Source organism: Candoia aspera, chromosome 3 (assembly GCF_035149785.1).
Source record: "Candoia aspera isolate rCanAsp1 chromosome 3, rCanAsp1.hap2, whole genome shotgun sequence".
Taxonomy (NCBI): Eukaryota; Metazoa; Chordata; class Lepidosauria; order Squamata; family Boidae; genus Candoia; species Candoia aspera.
In genome coordinates, this window is record NC_086155.1 from 57,559,478 (window position 1) to 57,585,053 (window position 25,576).

General features: G+C 37.7%; 1 protein-coding gene across 4 annotated transcripts in view; it reads left to right on the forward strand.

The window, feature by feature from the left end:
- The window catches only part of RNF220 (ring finger protein 220), a 373,167-nt gene that overhangs the window by 331,925 nt on the left and 15,666 nt on the right, over positions 1-25,576 (forward strand). For all 4 annotated transcript variants that reach the window (XM_063297793.1, XM_063297794.1, XM_063297796.1 and 1 more), the window contains 2 exons: positions 12,309-12,417; positions 13,717-13,791. In XM_063297793.1, coding sequence (XP_063153863.1) covers positions 12,309-12,417; positions 13,717-13,791 — 184 coding nt within the window. The remainder of the gene's footprint in view (positions 1-12,308; positions 12,418-13,716; positions 13,792-25,576) is intronic.

Consider the following 25,576-nt stretch of genomic DNA (forward strand, 5'->3'; position numbering starts at 1 on the left):
CATATTCTTAAATTTTGGTCTCCCAGGCTTGTGTCATCAGCAGATTTTCTCTTTTCTCTTTTCCAATGTTGTGCCAAATTTGTCCTTGCAGCTATTAGCAGCTATCTTAGTAAATTGTGATATTTTTTATTGATATTTTCTGGAATTATACCTAATAGAAATGTTTGTGGTTTCAATTTAAATTCAAGGTTTATTCTCATAGGTGCTCTGATTTATTTCTGACAGCTTTATTTGAGATTTTAATTAACTAATATCTTAATGATTTAATTTGTATGTTATTATCCACGTAGAACAATTTTTTTGGTGAAAGTATAGGATATATTACACTCATGGACTGATAAGAACTCTCAGCCATCTAGATTCCATCACTTTTTATTTCTAGTCTATTTATTGTATTGTAACTGTTTTTTGTAACTTGATTTTAATTTCGTTTTTATTGTAAATTGCCCAGAGTTCCTCTTTGGGAGGGAGATGGGCAATGATAAAGTTTGATAATTAAATAAATATTAAATAAATGGGAATGGGAATAATTCTGTAGCTTAATTTAAGTTGTGAAATGCTATTCTGAGTATCAGAGATTTTCTGTCCATAAAATGGGAACTTTCTGGGGAACAGCTGCCTTCCTTGACCCTAGAGGTCAAGATTCTGCCCAGATTAACTGACTGCTAATTTAGCATTCCAAAGAAATCATTTCTATTTCTAATTTAGTTAATCTCTGAACCAGCACCAGCTCTCAGCCTTGAAGAGAAGAAATAAGAGATATTTAGTTCTGTCCTCTTTCCTGCTGTCTGGTATATCTATGTGGTAGTTTGCGGGGACAAAAGAACCTGATTGTTCTTTGTATTGTAGTAGTTCTTAGAAAAATTATGTTTTCCGGGGACTTCCAGTGAGGATTCATGATGAACTACAAATCCCTGAAGAAGTGGAGATTGGCAGTCAGACAGTGAATTCTGGCCAGCGAAGTCTCTCTGGAAAAAGGAGCGATTGTGAGATTGCCCACATGTACTCCAGACAGCTGCTCCTTGTGAGTAGACTGCAGGAACTGAGGTTTTTGTAGTCAACTTGTGAGTCGAGGGATTTCAACCAAGCTCACAGTTATAATGTAGCTTATGTAGACACAGGGTTTGCTGAGCCTTATTTCTTAATCACTTTGGAAATTGCTTATCAACTACTTTTCAACTATTAAGGACCTTTGAAGCAACAAGTTTTATAGCACTCACTGGGTGAGTTTCCTTCAATCCTTAGTGAAAGAAGTTTTAAATACAGGTTTAAAGACTTTTAAAAAATCTTGTTTTGGAATAAACAGCAAAAGTATGATTAGATTGTTGATTTTAGAAAATTACAAATGGAGAAGGGTCCAGATTTGAAATAAGATTTTGAAATTAATTATAAGAATCCTTCCTGTGGGAAAATGCTGTCATTTGGAATTCTAAAAAAAGAGAGATAGGATGGGACTTTGAAGGTTGGACACTAGAGGGAACCAGAAAGAACTAAAGATTAAAGTTTTAGAAGAAAACTTGTATTTCACTTAACTAATACAGAATGGAACAAAATACATTGGACATATTGAAGGATATTTGTGAACAGTGGACTCACAAGTTAATTTTAAGAATGTCTGCCATTATAGATAGACTGTGTTTAAAAGATGTTATGGAAGAGGAACAAGTTTTACTGGACAAGATTTAGACTGAGACTGATTTGAAAGTGGATTTAAAAATAATAGGCTACAAGAATGGTATGGAAAAAGATGCTACACTGGATATACAAATGAAACCAGCTGATGTCTTAATAATTAAAAGGGATATACAAATAATAAACTGGGAGAGTGATTTGGATAACTTTCTTATATTGGATTTACAAAAGAGAGCTGTTAAAGTTTTGAAGGATTTTGTGAGAAGGGACAAAGAAAAAATGAAAAGGAAATAAAGTTCTGGACATTATTTGAAGGGATTAAACATTAAGATTGTTAAAAGTAGGAGGAAGGAATTAAAGTTGGTTTATTTGATCAAGGTTAAAATAGATATGTTGTTATCTCTGGTAATGGATTTTTCTGACTGGGTCTGAACGACAAGGCTATAAGGATTTGTTTATAGATAAGAGTTGAGATATGGGAAGAAGAGATCATTTGTATTTTAAGAGAAGGTGATAAGTTACTAAAATTGCTTATTGTGATGAAGGGGGAAGTCATTTCTTTATATATTTCTTTTTCTTTACTATATTCTTATTTTTTCTTTTTCTTTTTTTCTTTTCTGCACTTCCTATTTTTTCTGCACTTCCTATTTTTTGTTTGTATTAATTTTTACCTTTATAATTTTAATGTTTAATAAAATTATTATTAAAGAAAAAGAAAAATTATGTTTTCCAAGGGGACAAAGGTCTTTTCTGCACTGCTATATAAACACAAGGCATTGTGAGCAGCCCCAAAGTAAACTGAGTTTATAAGAAAGTGTTTTTGGAAATTGAAGAGAGTAAAATAGGAGAGTAAAACTTCATTTAAACCAAGCTACGAGAGAATTTGAATGTTCTGATGCTCCCCAGTTCTTTGGAGATCAGATTCTAAGCCTCAAAAACATGTATCTTAGTTCAGGAACTACACTGGCATCCTGTACTCTTTTTGTAGGAATTATATGGTTCCATAATTACTTTAATCTACATTTCATTGATACTGAAAGCCTCTGTGCCAGGACTCCTGTTTAATATTTAGATCACTGTTACAAGGTCTGTGGTCAGGATAATGTAAATTCTTCCTTGAGTTGAATTTGACTCCTGATAACCTCATGGACACATACTGGCAACAATTACAGAAGTGGATTGCCACTGCTTTTTTCAGTATGTCTTTCTTTTACTTCCCAGTCTAGCTTACAGCCCAGGGACTTCATGGTGGTTTCCCATCCAAGTAGTATCTAGTCTTGACTTGACTTAGCTTTTTCAAGATTAGCAAAGGTTACCTGGATGCTACAGTCTATCAAAATTGAGAAGAATTGCATATGATTACAAATAAAGAAAATAGTGTAATTTTACTAGAAACAAACAGCATGTTCTTTCCTCCATTTAGTGGATATGATTTATATTTTATTATAAAAATAAATATAAATCAAATCCACTAAATGGAGGAAAGAACATGCTGTTTGTTATCGTACAACTCCTAAGAGAGTCCTTTCTCTTGCAGTAATAATTTAGCATCTTATAGTCCTTTCAGGAATATTTTGCTCATTCAGAGAAGTCCCTTTTCAAGTTTTTTATTTAAATTGTGTGGAAATTCCTGCTGCCTTGGTTCTGCCTCCCCTCCTGCTACAGATATATTGGACCCCTCAGAAGGAGGATATAATTGAATATCTTTCTATTCCTTTTCTCAGATATTTCAAATTTTCAACAGTACTGTTAACTTTAATTTGTAGAGTTGTTCCTTACAAGTGAAAAATCAATGGGGGGCTCTTACAGTGTGAAATTCAACTGTCAGTCTTGAGCGTATGGAGTGAGTAAGACATCTTAGAGGGGAAAAAAATCAGTCTCTGCAGTGCTCAGCTGGGCTGTATCAAAATGAAGACAATGCTGGTAAGAGTGTTTCAGTCAGATAAATGATGATTCTCTGTGAAATACTGGAGCTAGCCCACAAGGGAGGAAAACCAGGGCTTAGAAAATACTAATTCCCTCGGAAGAACTTGAGAAGCTGAGCCATGTCTCTACAGGAGCAAACCATAACCTTTAAATTGCTGTCATTGTCTTTACACAACACCTAGTCCTAATTTAGCCTTGCAGTATTTCACAGATTTTGCTTCATTTTAAGTTGATAAGAAGCAAATGGCCCGGCTAAGCAAATAGCTTTCTCAAAATGTGAATGTTGTACATAGAAGCAAGGGTGTCTGTGCATAGTTTGCTGGAGCTACATCATACCCAATATAAGTGTAGGTTTTACGTCTTGACAGTAAGCAGCATCTGAGACTGTAATTGTACACTGATATAAGGGAGCTAAAGGAAATATACCTCCTGTGCTTTGCTCACATTTAAATAACATTTTGAAGCTGCTTTATCACTTGGCTTGGAATTGAGGTTAAATCAACTTTGCATCATAGATGGCCCTATTCTACTCATCATCAAAGCCTCTAATTTGTTTTTTTTTCTATTTCTGATTTATTGTTTTGTTCAAATCCAGACAAGCTCTGATTGTTTATACTATGTTTATGCAAATAAGACAGTTTCAGAAAATATGATGCGACCGTTGCTTTTTCAGCCAAAGTATAATTTAAATGAAACAATTTGTTTTGATTTGGACAAATTCCAATTAAGCCTTAATTGAAAAGGGGACTAGAAACTTCTGTTCCCATCTCACCAACCATGCTAGGTAATGAGTACAGAGGTGAAAATGCACAAACTTGTGGCTCATAGCAGTAAACTGTAAGTTAAAGTTATTACCAAATACTGTTTTTATCTGCCTAATTACTTAACTGCACAAACACATCAGTATTATCCCAGCCCAAGCATGTATATATAGAGAGCTTGAATTAAGAGAACAATGTAGCTTGTTGTGGTTAGAATCCTATAGAATCCATATACTTGACTTATTTTGTCCACTGAAAGTAGTAGTAAAGGATACAAGCGTGTTAAGAGTTTCTTAATGTAGGACACAACATTTTTTGTTTGTGGATCTTGTGGAAAAGTGGAAATGGAAGAAAATGAAAGAGTGGAATTAGAACAATTGCAAGAAGAGAAACTTCAAGTCCATATATGAAAATGTATTAAAAGACAGGTTCATCTCCCAACAGACTGAATGGAAAGTAGACATAAAAAAAGATATGGAAGCTATTTGCAATATAATGAAAAGAATTGTTAAAGAGTGCTACAGAAGTGTGTAGAATTACTTTAATAGGAGATATGGAAAAGGTAGTTTGGTGAATGGTGAAGTGAAGGTGTATGGAAAAGGTAGTTTGGTAAATGGTGAAGTGAAGGTGGCTGTGGGTGAAAAAAAAGCATTTAAGAGAATCATGGCTGTAAAAAATGAAGATGAGAAAAAGATATTGTATAGTGCATATAGAAAAAAGGTAGCTGAAAAAAGTGTCAAAGGCCATCATAAAACTTATTCCCTCATGGCATATGTCAGTCTTGAAATTCCAATTTGCAGAAAATGCAGTTGATGTTCCATAATGTTTGTGATGCTGTGCCACTGATGATTATTTTATTTATTTATATTTATTCATTCGTTCATTGATTCATTCAATTTCTATGGCCACCCATCTCAAACAAGTGACTCTGGACGGAAAACAATCATTAAATCAAAGCCAAATACAAACCTAATAACAGAAAATAAATATATATAGCAGCCAAGAAAAATCATAACCGTAGATGTTAATATAACCAAGAATAGTTCCCAGAAAGCCCACAAATAAATGGCAAACCACCAAATTGAGCTGATCTGTCTTCCTAATATTCCTTAACACTTGGATTCAATCCCTAACATAGTTAGAAAGAATGCTGATCAGTTCATGCTGAATGTCAGGGTTCAGGAATTTTATTATTTCATTCTTCATATTCAGTAATTTGTCCCACATAGGATCATCTTTTGCAAGATTGATAACTGAGAAATTTTCCACCTGAGCAGATGCCATACTCCCTGTGACTTCTTAAGGACAGGTTACAGATGGCTAATGTCAATTTGACATTGATAATTCTATCCAGCATATGCCTCCAAAAGCTTGTCCCTTTTTGGACAGCCCCCTTCTACGTTCTGTGTCAATGTCACTGCTCGGGAATTGTGCAATACTGGAGATAAGGCCAGCCACAAGTATCAGTCACCAAACCATTCATGCTTTCCCTAGATGAAAACATTCCTGACTGTAGTTTTGGTCCATTGAAGAATACCATTGCTATTCCAATTGGACTTGCATACCAGCTTTTCTTGTGCTTATAATGCTTATCACTGCTCTTTGGAAATACAGCAAGTGGCAGATATGGTCCATTTAAAATAATGAAACACTTTTTATCAGCACTGAGGGGTTCATGAAAGTGAGCTGTGTGTGAGAAGCCAAGGTGGAATGTATATTGCTGTCAGTCTCCTGGCCATTTGTGAACATTTTACTTACATTTCTTTTATTGATTCTATGAAATGCATGTGTCCCTGTTTTAAAAACAAAGAGCAAAGAACATTAGTATAGCATGTGAGGGAAGCTAACCACCACCACTTCAGTATAAAAATAGAATCTTTTCATACCAACAGCTGCCTGAGTTTACAATTAGATGTTTTCCTGCCTTTAAGTGGTGTGCATTGCTTAAATTATACATTTAGAATTTCAGAGCAAGTTCATCCTTTCCCTTCTAAAATAAATAAAAACTGTTCTCAGCTACTAAACTCTGCAACCCCACACATTCCTTTAATCACGCTGATTCAAAAGCTTCTTAACCTTTTTATTGATTTTTGGTGCCATCTGTCTGCAGTTTGATTCATGCCAGCCATGTAAGTCTTGGAAGCAGGGAAGGCTGAATGCCAACTCCTAAACTCATTCTCTGTTCCTGTAGAGACATTCTCAAACTCTGTGTTAGTGAAGGGATAGGGGTATGAAAGCAGCATAATGAATCCTTCTGTAGAGCAATTCCTTGGGGAATTTTTACCAGGACCTAGCTAAATGCAGCTTAGAATGCCTTCTTGTGACAGTAAGCTTTCTTGCCATGCCCCTGTGATAGAGCATGCAAATGGAAGAAGAATAATTCCTCTGGGGTTGAGCAACACAACACTTTTGCTTTGCTTGAAGATTAAATTAGTCAACAGATAACTCCAAACTTGGCAAGCAGCTGGTAGCATTAACAAGTTGTGCAAGCAAGTATAAAATAGAGGCTCTCGTGGCACAGAGGGCCTCTGCTTTGCAGATACTCACCCTTGCATGCAACCTCTTCCATATTTTCAGCTGAGAACATAGAAATTAGGCTGTGGAACACTGCATTATTCATAACTTGGCAACCAAAGGCTAGGGCATGTTGCCAAAATAAGCCACCACTATAATTACAGGTGAACAAAATTCTTAATATATGTTCCTAGAAAGAGTACATTAATCAAGATGGAAGGACACCCATCTTAGTATATTAGAATCCTTGCCAGTTCCTCAATGTAGGCAGCATTCCTTCACATGATTCCAAATCAGCCTTTTTTCAAGGTTGTTTACAAAGATACCCAACAGAAGACATTCTTGTGTCACACAAGAAAGCTAACTACTATATTGATAAAAATGTATTTTGTCATTCTGTTTCAATTGTGGATAAATAGGGTAGTCTTATGTATTGGGGCTGTGAATATATCCTATTCTGTCTTGGTTGCTCACTGAATATTCTGATTTGTGATTGGGCTACTAAGTTAGCTGTAGTCAGTCTCCCATCTGGGGCAGTCATTTTGTCACCCCTGTGTGATAGCAAGGCCTAGTTTCAATTCCAGACTAACAGAAATATATCTCACATGTAAGAGTTCCCAATACTGGGCAGAATGTACATGCCCCAAATGTTCACTTTAGCAAAGTTGATAGATCTGTTGATTCCCCTTTTGCAGGGTAAATCTACCATACAACTGTTTGAGAGTCAGAAGGAATCTCTTCTGCTTGGCCTGGTCCAGCTTGCTTTCTTGATCCACCTTGCATTGCTGCTGCCTGAACTGGAGCACTATCATCTACATTGCATTAATTAACTAGTTCAACATGGAAGGTCATTGTAAGATATAAATGTTTTGGCTGTTAGGAGTGCGTAGTCAGTGTGATACTTGAGCCTCTTTCGTTACTATACAACTTCAGCTGTGGCTGCACGGCTGCCAATGAAAAGAATCCAAATGGGTTAAAGCTTTCATTTTGCATATTCTGCTCTTGTCACTGAAGTAGATAACAGGATCTTGGTAATGCAAGCTTTTTAATGCTTTCATCTCCAGTTGATTATGTTGTGTCCTCTTAAGGCTGCACTGAAACTGGCACATGTAGCCACATTTTATTTCAGCTTTGTCTTGGATGTGATTTTCACACATTTTCTGCAGATGTTTTCTCTTTACTTAACCACAAGCCCTGGTTTTCACATTTTTCCTTAGTAAATGCCAAAACATATAATTGTAGTCACACAAATACATATTTTATATGGTATCTAGTAAGCGGAACCATTAAAATATATGCAGTCATAAAGTGGTTTGTTACTGGGCTACTGAAATCGCCAAGGTTGTCTTTGGTGAGGAAACTATAATCCAAAATTTATTTTACATATTAGCATGTTTTAGGGATATTATAAATAGCATTGATCCTGTAGGTGGAAAAAGAGTCACACTTACTTGGTAATAATAATATGATCTCTGTAGTAGAAGTTTTTAAAAGAACATAACTGCATTTCATGCAACAACTTGTAGCCAGGGAACAAGAGCTGATGCTTCAGAAATACAATTAGGCACTAAGTATATAGGAAGTAAAGGTTAGATTTTGGGGAAAGAACACTTGGAGTTCTTTAAAGATGCTTGTAGTTAGATGCTTTATCAGATGCTGCCTTTTTTTTTTTTTTTTGCTTTTTTATTAATTAGTAATTGTTCAAGATATAATTAAGACACTGCCTTTTAATATGTTGATTGAAAGAAAATGGGATGGATTTTTTTAAAATTAAATAATCAGTTTAAATGTGATGGCATTTTAGAGTACTATTCAGTGTACACTATCTTGTGAATGTAGTGAATAAAATACATAACTGAATTTTTTAATTGCATAAAAATCAATCTAGTGTAGTTTTATATTAAAATTTGCACTTTTGATAGGTGTATTTTCTTGTGCGCTCAGATTCATTCAGATCATTTTGCTATAGTGCCTTTTAATATTAGATCACTGTACATCACTAATTACTGGGTTGCCATATAATTTTGTATTACACTTTTTCTCTATAGATTTGTTGTTTCTTTGTATTTTATTATGTGTTGACTAGGTCTGTGCCCTTGGAAATAGCAATCCAAAAAAGTTTTGTTTTTATTTCTATATTTATAGAGAACTAAATTTATTTTGGGGGATCTCATTTTGATGCATATGTTTGTCACCAGATAATTCCAGATGTCCTAACAGTCAGAAATCACGCTGAGACGAGGAGTAGGTCTCTAGTGTTTATTACTGCTACATTAGACAGAAAATCCTAAACTGAAGAAGCATGAGAAAACCCATACAGATAAACTCCGAAAGTTAAGGCGGGTCTGATCTGTGTCTCTTTGAATGGCTGCTTAATTCCTCAGTACTACGCATGCGTTTTCCCCCTTGGATAGAGGCCCCCTCCTGCTCGCCATCAGTACTCATGACATCATGATACATTAGTGAGCAGGATTGAATGTATTTCCTTATGAGATAATTTATAAGAAACCCTGAATTTGTTTGAATTCTCGGACTTACAAAAACTTTGGGGGGGGTTATTTATTTATTTATTTTTATCCCACCTTTATTATTTTTATAAATAACTCAGGGCAGCGAACATTATGTTTAAAGATGGAAAAAACAAAGAGATCAGGTGTTGGAAATAGTCCATGAAATTTTATTTGTCTTGCATATAATCAATTCTAAATATATTTTACAAGGCACATATAAACAGCAGGACAATAAAATTTACAGCGTGACTATTTATGAAGAAGGGAATTTGTATTCTGCTGAAATAAACTTCAGGGGAACATTAGTTTTGAAAGTATTCTGAATTCTGAAGCAAATTTGGGATGAAGGGGAGTATCCAGCCTCTTCCATCTTGTATATGGTGTGTGTTCATCAGGCCATTGCTGGGCTACTAGAGCAGCAATTATTCAGGGGTAGCAAAACCCTTCATTTTAATACTGTTCTAAGAGGGATTGGAATGGACATACTATATTACCAGGTTTAGCACAATAGTAGTGATGTTGGGCTTAGCCTTTCTTATTAAAATCATTATCATCTTTTGATATGGAACAAATGTCACATAGTCTATAAATTTCTTGTATCTATTTTGATATATTTAAGTTTGCTTCCTCTTCACTTCAGAATCCTGTAGTTCTTCCTGTATTGAAATGAGGAAAGACCATTCTTTATTTCTTCCATTAATGTCATGTCCTTTTTCCAATGTAAAAATGAAAAATGTCCAAAATTCAGGATACAGAAGAAAAGCTGGCAGTCTTATTTAAAAAAAAGTATTTAATTGTTCATGGATCAATAAGAGTGAAAGAATAAACTTCCAGAAACAATTTCCTTAATTACTCCAAAGCTATATGTGGGAAATACTAGGAAAGAAACACTGCCCTAGACTTTTATCAAGTTCTGACTAAATTTGCCACATTTTTAAACCTGTCTAAATAATGTTTGGGCCAAAATGAGATGTTCAGGCATTCTGGCTCAGTTGGAAGAGAAGGTTGTACTGTTCAGTCTTGCTATATCCCTCCCCCCTTAATAAATGTATAGTTAACAATGTCTGAAGCATATGAAGTGATAATAACTAAATCAATACCGCCTTCATTGATTGTCCAGAATCCCTCCACTGTGACGCACACAGCAGTGCAGTAATTTTCCAGCTAACTAGCACCCTGATCTACAGTCCTGCTATTGATTGACCATTGTATCAGACAGGGACTGAATGGTGTTGCTTATCCTTCTATATAGTCTTCTGATCCATTCATTTATTACTGGACAAGAGTGATCATCAGAGAGACTTCCTGAAATTGTCCAGTGAGAGTTGGACTGTTAAGATTCCTATAAACAATCCATTTTCTATTACTGCCTGCTCCTTTCTCTCCAAGCTCCAATTTCATTTGGTTGGCAAGACTCCGTATCAGAGATGCAACCCAGCTTAACTTCCTAGGAGTTTTCATTTATTTATTTATGAATATTCTATATTACTTATTAAAATAACCCATGAATGTGAGTCCTGGACTCTGTATAAAATAAATCAATAATAAAAATACAATAAAACAATTACCAAACTTCCATAAAATAAACATTGTACTATCAGTAACTTTTAACAGTTACTTATCAAAGGAGAAAGTAAAATACAATTTATTCTGGCAGAGCTGAGCTCCCTTTGTAGTTCTATCTGCTGAGACACTTTGCTCTAAGGATACCCTCAATTTACACATCTGTCCCTTCCTTATCCCATTCGGCTGCATCAGTTACTATAGTAAGCAGAGGGGACAATTTTTAGGAGATAAACTTACCAAAGTAAAATTGTTTACTTGGTATATATGCCAAATGTGTGTCTAGGTGGTTTTATTGCAAACTTGAATTTCTGCAGAATGTTGATGTTTTTCAAACTGTATAGGCATAGTGTCCTAACAGTCAGGAACCACGCTGAGACAAGGAATAGATCTCTAGTGTTTATTACTGCTACATTAGACAGAAAATCCTAACAAACTGAAGAAGCATGGGAAAAACCCAGACAGATAAACCCCAAAAGTTAAGGCGGGTCTGATCTGTGTCTCTTTGAATGGCTGCTTAATTCCTCAGTACTACGCATGCGTTTTCCCCCCTGGATAGAGGCCCTCTCCTGTTCACCATCAGTACTCATGACACATAGTAAGGATGAGCCCAAAGAAGTACATCCCCGCTCCTTAACGTGAACTTAAAAGAAAACCGTATTTTGGATTACTTGTTCCCTGATCCATGACAGAGTTGCAGTTATTGATATATTAGACAATGGCTGTTCTTTTTATTCCTTCTCAATCTTTTAAACCTAATATATTTGCAGAGCATGGATCTACCTCTGCTAAATAAGTTTCTTTGCTTTTCTGTATGAAGTGAAAGTTCTTTTTAGAGATAAGCTTTAACAGTTTAGCATTCCATTGGTTAACCCTTTCAAGAGAGCACTTGATACTTGGTTTCTTCAGTTTGCCAAACAATCCTTCTTTTTTAATGCTTTTGTTGAAGTCAGAACTTTTGGAAAACTTCTCTTGTGCATGTGGGTGTGATATATAGCCTTTTGTGAATCTTTCACTTGCACAAGTGTTCCACTTTTAATGTCATATTAGCATCAGCTTGGCAAAAAAGGGAGAATCACACTTGTTTAGAACAAAATTGATCAGTATTCTTCTTCCAACTTTCCCCACTCCAGAGTACAATACAGTATTTGCCCACTAGTTCATATATTCTCTACTTTACTCCTTGGCCTTTGCTGTTAAATCTTATTCAATGTTGGCTGCCTCAGCTGATTCTCAAACCTACATAATCTATAAGCTGATTTGATTCTATCTGTTTAATCACTCATTAGGAGCCAAGACGTACCCTAACTCTATGTGGTTTGCCTATTGCACTTGGCACATAATGAAATCAGTGAAATGTTTCTAAGAACTCAGCCAGCCCTGACTTTGTCATCTATTTTAGGATTACAGAAGACTCGGCAGTGACAACATTTGAGGCGCTAAAGGCGCGTGTTCGTGAATTAGAAAGGCAGCTCTCCCGTGGGGACCGCTATAAATGTCTCATTTGCATGGTGAGTAGTTTGCCAGTTCTGGTCATTACTGAGGAAATGACACTGTACCTCTGCCTTGGCTATAGCAAAATGGTACAATTAATAGGAGAAACTGCAGCATTATCCACTATTGCTTGACTCTGGGGAAATAGCACTTTTTTCCTTGCTCTGAGGTTAGTTTCAATGTATCTGCTACAATACGACATTACTCTTGCCTAATGTATGGGATTTGCTTTTATAAACCACATAGCTATTGATCTTGTAGAACATATATTCATGTTTTTCTTCCTGATTTGCTACACACAACTTAAAATAATTATTTCAAAACCTATGATAAGGCTTAAATGCAGACCATTAGCTAAATTATTTAAAATAGTCTTTGATCATGGTGGCTGAGGATTATGGGAGTTGACACCACAACTTTTGGAGAGCAGAAGCTGGGAAAGATTGTAATAATGAGCACCTGACTAGTATAGCTTATTATCGAAGTCCTGAAGCTCCCTCTAGTGGGTTGGAGTCTGCAGATGTTCCTATCACTTTTTACAGGTTGTACAGTTTTACAACTTTCTTTCTGGTTGTTGTTTTTTTTAATTCTAAGGGTACTATTGTCTTTCATTCTAAGCTATAGCTCTGTTTTAGGAAAAAATCTTTTCCTAGGACACAGAATACATTTAGGTCTGCATGGAAAATATTGTCTCTCCCCACATCTCCCCAATAGCGTGAATATCGGGTGCCTTTTAACATTTACCTTTATCTCTCTAGACCAGCATTTCTCAATCTTGCCAACTTTAATTCCCCAGGCTGGCTGGGGAATTTTGGGAGTTGAAGTCCACACATCTTAAAGTTGCCAAGGTTGAGAAACACTGCTCTAGACAGTGAGCATATATTATTATTTTCTGGTTATGTGTATGTGTGTATAATTACAACAAGAGTTTACGACAAGCATTTGTTAAAGAGAATTGTGGTTTCTTAACATTAAATCAGTCTGTTCAAGGAGGATTAATCAATAAAGCCAGTTGATTTTGCACAATTGAAGGTAAAAAGTAATTTTGTTCCTAATCTACAGGTAAGCTTGCAGCACTATATTCTGTGTGTTCTCGTTGAGGTAATACTATCTTCCCTTTTATATTTACCAGTTGTGCATCAGTTCACAGATGCATGTAAAATCAAGCAATGGTGTGTAGGTCAAATGAGAAAATGAAATGTAGAGATATGTTAACTCCATTGCATCCTGCCCTGTACTACTGAATTTCAGATTCAATCAGTAATTGCCATAATTTTAGAGTATGTGATGCGGCTGCCTTTACTTTCTTTCAACAGGACTCGTATACAATGCCCCTGACCTCCATCCAGTGCTGGCATGTGCACTGTGAAGAATGCTGGCTGCGGACTCTGGTAAGTCTCTTAGTTTCTTAGGTTGTAGCTTACAATTAGTTTCTTATATATTTTCCTTGGTTGAAATTACAGCTGTGTGAGAATCCTTTTTGAAATATTATGCCTCTATTTTACTTAATGGCAATCATTTTACCTTCTTTTGAAGTCTTTCTTTCAAAGAACCTGGGTCCTATCATGATAGAAACAAAGAGTTCACTTTTTTTACAAGAATGAGATTTGCCTGTTCACAGGCATTTAGAGAGAGAGAGAGAGATTGAGATTTAACAGTAAGTTTTAGAAGTATGATTAAAGGTTCAATTGTTTATCTTATGTCTCACCTAGATTACTTCTGAGTTCTACGCATGTACCAAGAGTTGAAAACTACAGCTTTAGAGCAGGCAGATCTTCCCATCTAATCAGTGGCTTATTCCAGTCTTTCAGTATATATCTTTGCACCCTCAGAGGTGGTTGGAGAAGCATTCCATTTTATTTCCCCCAGTGCAGGCTGACTGGCAGGCTGGGATGAGACTTTTATTTTATTTTATTTTCCAGATTTAGATGGTCATCTATCTCATAGAATGGCTCTAGGCAGCTCACAACAATCCATAAAACAAAGGTACCTTTCCCCCCAGATGCTAGACCAAACATCCTCACAGCTCAACTCCCATCCTAGCCCAGTGCCTGGAGGAAGAGCCATGTCTTCAAGCCCCCTGGAAAGCTGAAAGGGTAGAGATTCCTCTGATCTCAGGTGGGAGGCTGTTCCAAAGGCCTGGGGCAGCCACCGAGAAGGCGCACCTCTGAGGTCCCATCAGATAGCAACACTTAAGGGAGGGGACCTGGAGCACACCCACCCTATCTAATCCTGTAGGACAGGCAGATACCCTCAGGGAGAAGCGGTCCCCCAAGTAACCTGGTTCTGGGACTCTTAAGAGATCTCTGTCCCCCTAAGACATAGCCATTAGTTTCGATTGTGCAACTGTGCTTTGATTGTCTATCTCTACAGTCACTTACCCAGTCTTTTTGTAGAAAGCTGCTTTAAATTGGCTTTGCTAGGTAGGCTGCTGTCCCTCAGTGAGTGCTGGGTATACAATTAATGTAGTGCAGAGGAGATTTGCTGCAGTAGAATTAATAATTGTATGTGAATGTGAGAAAATATGAATGAAATGTTTTTGTATATGTGCGAAAAACATGCAAGTAATTTCTTCCTTTCAGTTTATAGAAGAATAGAATTCTTGTTTTACACAAGGTACTCAAACACATTTGTAGACTTCTTAAAATTTCATAAGGGGAGTTTGTACGTCTTAACTATTTCCAAGTTGTGGAGATGGAATCTTCTGAACTGGCCACAACTGTCATAAGATCCATTCATTACATTATATTCATCTCAAGGATGCACTTATGGGGAAAGTAATATGAAAAGGAGGCTTATGAAAAATCTGTACTAAACTTAGTTCCTCAACAGTTCAGTTTAGGATTATTATTTCTTAATAGGTATGATTCAGCATGATGCACCCACAAGCAAAATGGAATCATTTTTAATCAGTTCAAACAGTAAAAGGAAGTTGTCATCAATAGAAAAACACTGTGGCTGTCTTCTTTCATGCAGCTTGCTTGTTCCATCTTTTATAAGCTATTATAAGTAAGAAGAAATGCTGCTTTACAATCCTGGGTTGCAAATGGTAAAACAGACTTGTGTGTTTGTACTAAAAATAGTTTGGGTTTTTTAACTATTCACACTAGTGAGAGAAGCAAAGCAGGAGCCATTGGCCAGTTTTTTGAAATCTTGATTTATTAGTTACATATATGGAGAAGTGGGGGGGGGGGTTAATAAACTAACACTAAGTTTTTCTCTTCCACTGATATTTGACGGCCTCATAAAGAAAGAAGAGACCATTTCTCATTGCTTTTTGTAGCTAACATTGTAAATCACAAATGTTTCATGTTTTTCTTAATACTGTTGCATTCTTTTCCCCACTGATTCTTGACATCAGTGAATATACACACTGTACAGTATATCTGATACATCCATCTGCATTAATGTATATTTCTATAGACAGCCAGTTTTCTGGGGATCAGTGTAAAAATATATTTAATTAAAATGATTTATATTCTTCATCAGATTAGATCGTAAAATGATTTACAATGAAACAGTTGTTGTATATTATAATCAAGCAAGTGTTTGCTGGACAGGCAAGGAGTTCAAAACTCTAATGTCACAGGATACAGGGAATGTTGCCTGCAACATAAGAAAAATAGCTCAAACATTTCAGTCTGAAAAAGCTTTTTTCTTGCAGCATTTTGTTTCTTATTTTGCATTAATACACAATAAAGAGAGCTTTGTACAGCATCCAAACTGGAGATGTAGTTAAGCATACACAGACCAACAAATATGAGTACACTGAGAGAATGGTGTCTTTAAAAGTGATTTATAGTCCCACTGTGTTTGGGTGCACAATCAAAATCAGGTGTTAGATTAGGGGCAGAGGTACTATTCAGGGCCACACTCAGGCCTCCAGTATCTATTCTCTGTCTTCAGAGTAGATGAGCCTGAAATATGGCCCTTTTTGCATTGTGGGGTTCAGAGGTTTTAAAGAGCAGGGTGGGTACCTTAAATAAAATCTCCTGAAAATCTCTGCCAAAGCAGCCCTAGGCCCCACATACTTCGGGAATGTGGTCCTTGAGATATCATGCAATGTCTGGTACACCTTTGAGCTAACTGAAATTGTAATTTGGCAGTGATTTGTTGCCTTTGTAGGAACAAACCCAAACAGTAATACAGCAAAATGTACAGTATATGAGATAGAAACACAGTTTAGTAGGTTCTACAGATAATGTCTGGTGAAGTATTGAATACAAGACTAAAATTGTGGCTCTCAAATCTGTATTGTCTCTTTCTCTTTTGGTTTTTTTTTAAGAACAATTTCCTTTTTTCACCATGAAACAAGGAAAAATAAATTTCCTCACTTCGATCTAAAATTTGCCAGGATCATTTTATTAGAACAAGGTAATATGCTCCATTGTCTAAATTCAAAATAAGGCTGACCAGTTAACTCAACTGATAAAATCATGTGATAAGGGGTTCTGTCTCAATGATGCTGTATTTTTGTGAACTCAGTTCATCAGTATTAGCATCTAGAATAAAATACAGATGCAAGCAAAGAAGTTTTGAAATGCAGATACAGATATATTGAATTGGATCCAAAGGAGATAACTTAGAGAAGGAAAAAGGAGGTTATCTTTGCAGTTCTTCTGTACATCCGAACCACATAAGGTGACTTGAAATACATCAGATATGACATAGAGATTTGTATTTGAATTTGAACTTCTGATTTGAACTTCTGGACCCTTCTGTCAATCAAAGAAGGACATCTTACAGAAAGACCTATCTTGACTTATCTGATAAGACTTTGCTAGAAAAAACAGGATCAGCAAAATTCTAAATAGGGCCACAGTTCCCAAACTCTGTGGTGCAGCCCCATGGGGCGCCACAGCAAACTCTCAGTGATGCCACAGGATATTGCACCACTTAATAAACAGAATTGTTAGCGAGTTCACTGCAGCTTCCCAAAGCACCACAGCACATGGCTTGGGAACCGCTAGGAGCACCCTGAAAAATTGCTGATACTCTAAGGATGATGTGAACTTTAGTTTTATAACTTAGAAAGTTTTAGAACTTCTGAAAATAGTAATCAATGTATTACCGTTTCTGTATACAAATTTTGCATTTATCTTAAGCATAGATATATACATAACATCTATATCTTTAAGATGTTACTTTAGAAGGTAACAATTGGAATACCTGTATTTTATTGTTAAAGGATGATGTAATTATTCTAGATAGGCTGTTGCTGTTTAAAAAATTCAACTCTATTAGCTGCAGTTTAAGCACTGTTCCTTTTTGGGAAAAGTGAGAGGAGAAGGAAGTTAATGTGTTACTCTATCACATTCTTTGCATGTTCCCTGCACTGATCAGGCCCAGCATTCAAAATTGGGAATTAAGCTGTGGAATGGAAATGCAGTTACTCATCTGTTCCCCAGCCCTTGCTTTCTCCTCATAGCCCACAATGTATTGCAAGAAGCATTTTGTAAGGCAACTGCTGTTCTCTTGCTCACTTAAAAAAAAAAAAATCACTCTTTCCGCCTGTGTTCGCATGTTTCTAATGTAACCATTAAAATGTAGCCTGAAGACAGCAATAAAAACCCTGGAATGCCTTGGTGCTTTTGTGTCTTGATCAAAGTCAGTGTGTGTAATCTTGTTAAAGCTGCCCTTCCTTCCTCCTTTTCTTTATGAATTTAATGTGTGCAGCAGCTGGGCTAAGTGCTTCATATGCACAATTTTGCATTCTTCTAATTAAGATATCTCCTTTTATTTTGGATACAGAAAAGACACTTGTAGTTTGTTCTTAACACAAATGAGGAACAGTGGGCATGGTGGGGGGGAGTGGATTTAAAAATGGCCATAAGTTACTTTGCTCTGGAAGCTGGTTTTCCTCTTGGTTAGGAAAATGCAGGATCCTATTTCTACAACACATATGGAAAAATGTGCCCTAGAAGGGCAGCATATTTCCTGTGTTGTTCAATAATTTGTTAATGTTGCATTTAATAAAAGACTGGAGTAGTGGGCATTGCATGCTTGAACACTTCTGGAGATCTGCCATTCTTTCGCTGTTCTGTTCCTGTTTTATATGACTAGCTAAATGCTTGCTTGGACATCGTTGTATTATGAGTTAAATAAAAAAACTGGAAAGCAAAGTGGACATGACATTCTCAAAAACTGGATAGTAGGACTCACAGAGAAAACCAAGTTATTGTTGGGAAACAAGTACAAGGTATTCACTAATGTGTGCTAATTTCAAGGATTTCTTACCCTTTGTTTTGTCTGACTTTACAGCAATTACCATGGTATCCTTGGTTCTGGATGGTGATTTTATTTTCTGACAATAGATGTTAAATGCATGAAGTAACTTCTCTTTATCAATTTCATTTCAACAAGTACAGTAATATTTAGCTGCTTCACCTTTCATCTAGGGAATATAAACAGATCTAATATTATTTACACAGTAATAATAATATAGCGAACTCAATTGTATTAATTGCTTGCTAGTTATCACCATCCCCCACCTGATTGTAATTAATCAGTATTATCCTCTATTCCAAAAGTAAGATATTAAAGCAATATGGGACAGAGGGCAGTATTGGCATCCCCTGCCTGTAGAAAGTGACATTTGTAGTTGAAAAACAAGCTTCCCCAAATTCCAACGAACTTCCTGCCTAGGATTTGCATGAACTTGAAAAAATGCTATGGTAATGATACAGTTCTTTCAGCACATGCCCATATATGTGCCAACATTACAGTTGGCACAGACTCTATATCATGCCATTGCTGTCCATTATTTCAATAAGAAGCCTACTGAAAATGTAAAATTTGGGCGCACAATAAAGTAATTGGATGGTCTTTTCTTTCTTAAATTTTTCATATATTTTGGAGTTTGGATAACATTTTTGAAAATTGAGAATTGTAGCATTGTACAAGAAGCATCACCTGCACAGATTAATTTGGATGAGAATGTTAATGAATCAAATACACAGAATCTCCAAGTAAAAGGATTTGGTCATGGACTAGTGAAATGAAAATGATTCTCTGAAGAAGCAGCTACAGTGGTATCTGCAGCAAACTGCATTGATAGGAACAGATGACAAGCATGTGGTGATGTCATCGTGGAAATGATTCCATTAAATAATATATAATAATGATAATGTCACACATTTCACAATTTGCCCCCTTTGTGCACAGCGGACATTATCAACAATTAACAACAAATTTGATTCAAAGCATCCTAAATTCCATTACTTTCTGACCCTGGTGTGTGCTGATCCTGTGTCACTGAAACTAAGAGCCAGGAAGGATCAGAAAATGAGGGCTTTTAGAATTATAAATACCTTATTTGATTCTTAAATAGCCTACCCTCTGGGAAGTGACAGAAGTTGTTTAAAGAAAATACTGTCCATAATCCCAGATACTGAGAACATCATTTTACCTATGTCAATCCATCTCCCAAAAATACACATTGATAAAGATAAAAGACAAAAAAAAATACTCTAGATGCCCACATACCTTACAAATTTTATAAGGATATTACATTAAAATGTTGGCATTTTTATACTCAGTTCCTTTTCTAATAGTCCCTGCCATGGAATTTGGGTTTTTACAGCTGCCACCTGAATTGACATCTTCATTGAAGTATCCACTGTGGCCTTGAGATCTTTTTTCTGATTTCTACAGACAACTCAGGCCACATTGATGTATGTATGAAGCTATGGTTTTGGAGTCCAGTATACATTACTTTATGCTTATTAAAACTAGGTTGCATTTGCCATTTGGTTGATCATTCATCCAGTTTAGAGAGCTCCTTTTGGAGCTCTTCATTATCATCTTTGGTTTTTAACTACCCTGAATAGTATTATCCACAAATCTGGCCACTTCACTGCTTTCTTTTCCAAATGATTGGGGCCCAGTAAACTCACAGACATTCTTAGAAAGCAGAGATGGTGAGCAAGTGAAGGCCAGTGCTGACTATCTCCCCTCTCAGAAGACTACTACTGACTCATGTGTCACTGCCAAGTAAAAGGAAATTTTGGGAACAGAGGCAGTGTAACACAGTGCAATAGGGATGAGAATTACACGATGAGGCCAGTGAGGATTAATTGAAAAGACCAAGTGAGAGACAGAAGAGACCTAAATAAAGTAATGAGACAAATCACTAGGGACAAGGAGAGGGTCTTGGTCTTTAATATAGGTGAAGAAGAGGAGGGTTTCAGAGTGGTAATCCTAGAAGAGATTTAGCTTGAAAGTAATGATCCCAAAGATAGAGCTAAGTAACTAAGGGGATTGAAGGAGGGCAGCCATGTTAGTCTATGATAGTCAAAATCAGGAGTCTGGTAGCATCTTTTCTGACAAATTTTATTAAAAATTATAAGCTTTTGGGAGCTGCAGCTCCCTTTATTAGATGCATTGGGTGGCTAGACTGATGTAGGATTTAAATTGGGAGTGAGATGGAGGGGGAAAGGTGGGTAAAATAGGTTAGGTTAGGTTATGCAGATGCAGGTTACACATGAGACAGTTTACCATTACCTTATCAGTTAACAACTGTAATGTGTTAGAAACTCATTGTGTTTGTTGAGACCTTCTGAGATTGCCTGAAACCTTTTGAAATATGCAAGTTCAACAGTTTCTCATTTAATGGTGCTGTTAAAGTTCCACTTTTGCAAAACAGTTACTTTGAGGTCTACAGTGGAGTATCCTGGGAAATTAAAATGCACTGATGTAACTTTGTCCTTGTGCTAAGTCCTGATGTCAAATTTGTGTCCATTCATTCTTTTGTACAAAGTTTGTCCTGTTTGGTGTATGTAGGATCCAGAAGGGCATTGCTCACAGATAATAGCATGTATCAGTTTGGAGAAAGAGCATGTGAAGGCATCTCTAATCTTGTGTGTGTACTTGTTGGGGCCTGTGATATAGATGTGGGGGCAGAGTAGACATCTGGGTTTGTTGCAGGGCCTGGTTCATAGGTTGGTATCATTGTCCTGTTCTTTCTTGTTACTTGTAAGAATATGGTTCAGGTTGAGTGGTTGTATGCAAGCATGGGCTTGTCACGCAGTGTCTGAGAAAGTGCAGTGTCATTGTCCAGTATGGGCTGTAGCTTATTAATAATGTGTTTGAGTGATTTGAGCTGCGAGGTGGCTGTAGATGACAACCAGTGGTGTTCTATTTCTGTGGTCTGTCTGTTAATAGATCCACCCTGGGAATTGATCTAGTTGTATTATCTATTCTTGTTGGGTGCGTTGTTCAGTCTCCTGAATGCCTGGTTTAATTCCATCAGTTGAGCAATTCTGTCAAGTGGTTCAGAGTAAATGTGGTTGTAAAACAGTGCCTGGCTAAAGATGATAGATTTGGTGGTGTGTCGTATGTGGAAGCTAGGAGCATGTAGGTATCCTTGACAATCTGTACGTTTCCTGTGTAACATGGCGTTTATGTGTCCATTATGTAGTTTTACAGTGACATCAAGGAAGTGGACTTGTTCTGTATACAGTTCTAGGCTGAGGTTGATTGGGTGGAAGGGTGTGTTCTGTTCAGACTATGCAACCAGGCAGTTGTTGTTTATTCGTTCAGTTGCTTCTGACTCTTCGTGACTTCATGGATCAGCCCATGCCAGAGCTTCCTGTCGGTCGTCAACACCCCCATCTCCCCCAGGGATGAGTCTGTCACCTCTAGAATATCTATCCATCTTGCCCTTGGTCAGCCCCTCTTCCTTTTGCCTTCCACTCTCCCTAGCATCAGCATCTTCTCCAGGATGTCCTGTCTTCTCATTATGTGGCCAAAGTATTTCAGTTTTGCCTTTAATATTCCCTCAAGTGAGCAGTCTGGCTTTATTTCCTGGAGGATGGACTGGTTTGATCTTCTTGCAGTCCAAGGCACTCTCAGAATTTTCCTCCACCACCACAGTTCAAAAGCATCTATCTTCCTTCTCTCGGCCTTCCTTATGGTCCAGCTCTCGCAGCCATATATTACTACTGGGAATACCATTGCTTTAACTATGCGGACCTTTGTTGTCAGCATGATGTCTCTGCTCTTAACTATTTTATTGAGATTTGTCATTGCTCTTCTCCCAAGGATTAAACATCTTCTGATTTCCTGACTGCAGTCAGCATCTGCAGTAATCTTCGCACCTAGAAATACAAAGTCATTCACTGCCTCTACGTTTTCTCCCTCTATTTGCCAGTTATCAATCAAGCTGGTTGCCATAATCTTGGTTTTTTTGAGGTTTAGCTGCAAGCCAGCTTTTGCACTTTCTTCTTTCACCTTCATCATAAGGCTCCTCAGTTCCTCTTCGCTTTCAGCCATCAAAGTGGTATCATCTGCATATCTGAGATTGTTAATGTTCCTTCCAGCGATTTTAACTCAAGCGTTGGATTCCTCAAGCCTAGCACGTTGCATGATGTGTTCTGCGTACAAGTTGAATAGGTAGGGTGAGAGTATACAGCCCTGATGTACTCCTTTCCCAATCTTAAACCAGTCCGTTGTTCCATGGTCTCTTCTTACCGTTGCTACTTGGTCGTTATACAGATTCTTCAGGAGGCAGACAAGATGACTTTATGTTCTTTAGTGTTTCCCTCTTTTGGTATGGGGATATAAGTTGATTTTTTCCAATCTGATAGCCATTCTTGTGTTTTCCAAATTTGCTGGCATATAGCATGCATTACCTTGACAGCACCATCTCGCAAGATTTTGAACAGTTCAGCTGGGATACCGTCGTCTGCTGCTGCCTTGTTATTAGCAATGCTTCTTAAGGCCTATTCAACCTCACTCTTCAGGATGTCTGGCTCTAGCTCACTGACCACACCGTCAAAGCTATCCCCGATATTGTTATCCTTCCTATACAGGTCTTCCGTATATTCTTGCCACCTTTTCTTGATCTCTTCTTCTTCTGTTAGGTCCTTACCATCTTTTTTTTGATCATACCCATTTTTGCCCTGAATTTACCTCCAATGTTTCTAATTTTCTGGAAGAGGTCTCTTGTCCTTCCTATTCTATTGTCTCCTTCCACTTCCACGCATTGCTTGTTTAAAAATAATTCCTTATCTCTTCTGGCTAACCTCTGGAATTTTGCATTTAATTGGGCATATCTCCCCCTATCACTGTTCCCTTTTGCTTTCGTTCTTTCTTGGGCTACTTCTAGTGTCTCAGCAGACAGCCATTTTGCCTTCTTGGTTTTCTCTTTCTTTGGGATGTATTTTGTTGCTGCCTCCTGAACAATGTTGCCAACTTCTGTCCAGAGTTCTTCCGGGACCCTATCTACTAAGTCCAGTCCCTTAAATCTATTCTTTACCTCCACTGCATATTCCTTAGGAATATTAGTGAGCTCATATCGAGCTGATCTGTGGGTCTTCCCTAATCTCTTTAGTCTGATCCTAAATTGTGCAATAAGAAGTCCGTGATCAGAACTACAGTCAGCTCCAGGTCTTGTTTTTACCGACTGTATAGATGTCCGCCACCTTTGGCTGCAAAGGATGTAATCAATCTGGTTTAGGTGTTGTCCATCTGGTGAAGTCTACGTATAAAGCCTTCTCTTAGGTTGTTGGAAGAGAGTGTTTGTTATGCAGAGTGAGTTGTCTTGGCAAAATTCTATCAGCCCATGTCCTGCTTCGTTTTGTTCTCCCAGGCCATGCTTACCTGTAATTCCAGGTGTCATTTGATTGCCTACCTTAGCATTCCAGTCTCCTATGATGAAAATGTCCCTTTTAGGTCTGTTGTCCAGTAGGTGCAGCAGATTCTCATAGAACTCATCTACTTCAGCTTCTTCAGCATCTGTGGTTGGGGCGTATATTTGGATCACTGTGATGTTAGATAGCTTGCCCTGAATTCAAATTGAGATCATTCTGTCATTTTTTGGATTATATCCAAGCACTGCTTTAGCCACTTTACTATTAATTATGAAGGCTACTCCATTTCTTCTGTGGTCCTCTTGTCCACAGTAGTAGATCTGGTGGTCATTTGATGTGAAGTGGCCCATTCCAGTCCATTTCAGTTCACTGACACCCAAAATGTCTATCTTTAATCTTGACATCTCACCAATAACCACATCCAATTTGCCCTGGCTCATAGATCTTACATTCCAGGTTCCAATGGCGTGTTGATCCTTAGGACATCGGATTCGCCGTTCACCACCAGCACCGTCAGCCGCTAGCTGTCCTTTCTGCTTTGAGCTAGCTGCATCATCACATCTGGGGCTAGTTGAACTCATCTTCTGTTCCTCCCCAGTAGCATTTTGACCACCTTCCAACCTGGGAGTCTCATCTTCCAGTGGTATACCGACATATCTCTGGTTGTACTGATCCATTTAGTTTTCACGGCAAGAATACTGGGGTGGGTTGCCATTACCTTCCCCAGGGATCGCATTTAGTCTGACCTCTCTGTCATGACCTTCCCGTCTTGGGTGGCCCTTCACGGTTTAGCTCATGGCATCATTGAGGTGCTCAAGCTCCAGCACCACAACACGGTAACGATCCTTTGCTGAAGCAAAGCAGAGTAATATCAAAATATTCTTTATTAAATAACTATTTACAATAATTAAGTCCTTGAAGCAAGAAGAACTGGATTCAATCAAGCCCAACTGGGCAACGGCAAGACTACCAGCAGGATTGCCCGAGGAGCTGGCGACAAGGCAGCAGAACAGGACCCCACAATGGGAACTGGAAGGCTGGAAGAGACTGGAACACAAGGTATTGCTGAAGGTGAAGACAACAGGTCTCAAACTGGAACAGTACTTGAGTTACACTGATGCTGGGACACTGGATGGAGCTAATCAGAGCCCCCTGGACTGTTCTGAGGACTAAGGACCGAACTGGACGGGACTTGATGACCCGCACTGGACTGGAAGCCGGTAACTGGAGTCTCGAAGCAAGAGTGAGAACTGGAAACAAGGCTGGACTTGACTAGAAGCTCTGGACTAGGCTGGATTCCCCAGACTGGAGACTTGGAGCAAGACTAGGAACTCGGAGCAAGGCTAGACTTGGCTGGAAGCCCTGGACTAGGCTGGATACTCTGTGCTGGAGACTTGGAGCAGAACTGGAAACCCGGAGCAAGGCTAGACTGTGATACAGTTTCACTACAAGATAGGTGTGAAACTCCTGAGCAATGTTGAGCACCCGAAGCACGGTTAAACTGGACCAAAGATACACGACAAGACTGGGGATTGAAGGCACACTGAAGCTGCACGGAAGAACGGGAGCTAATCAGCGACCTGCA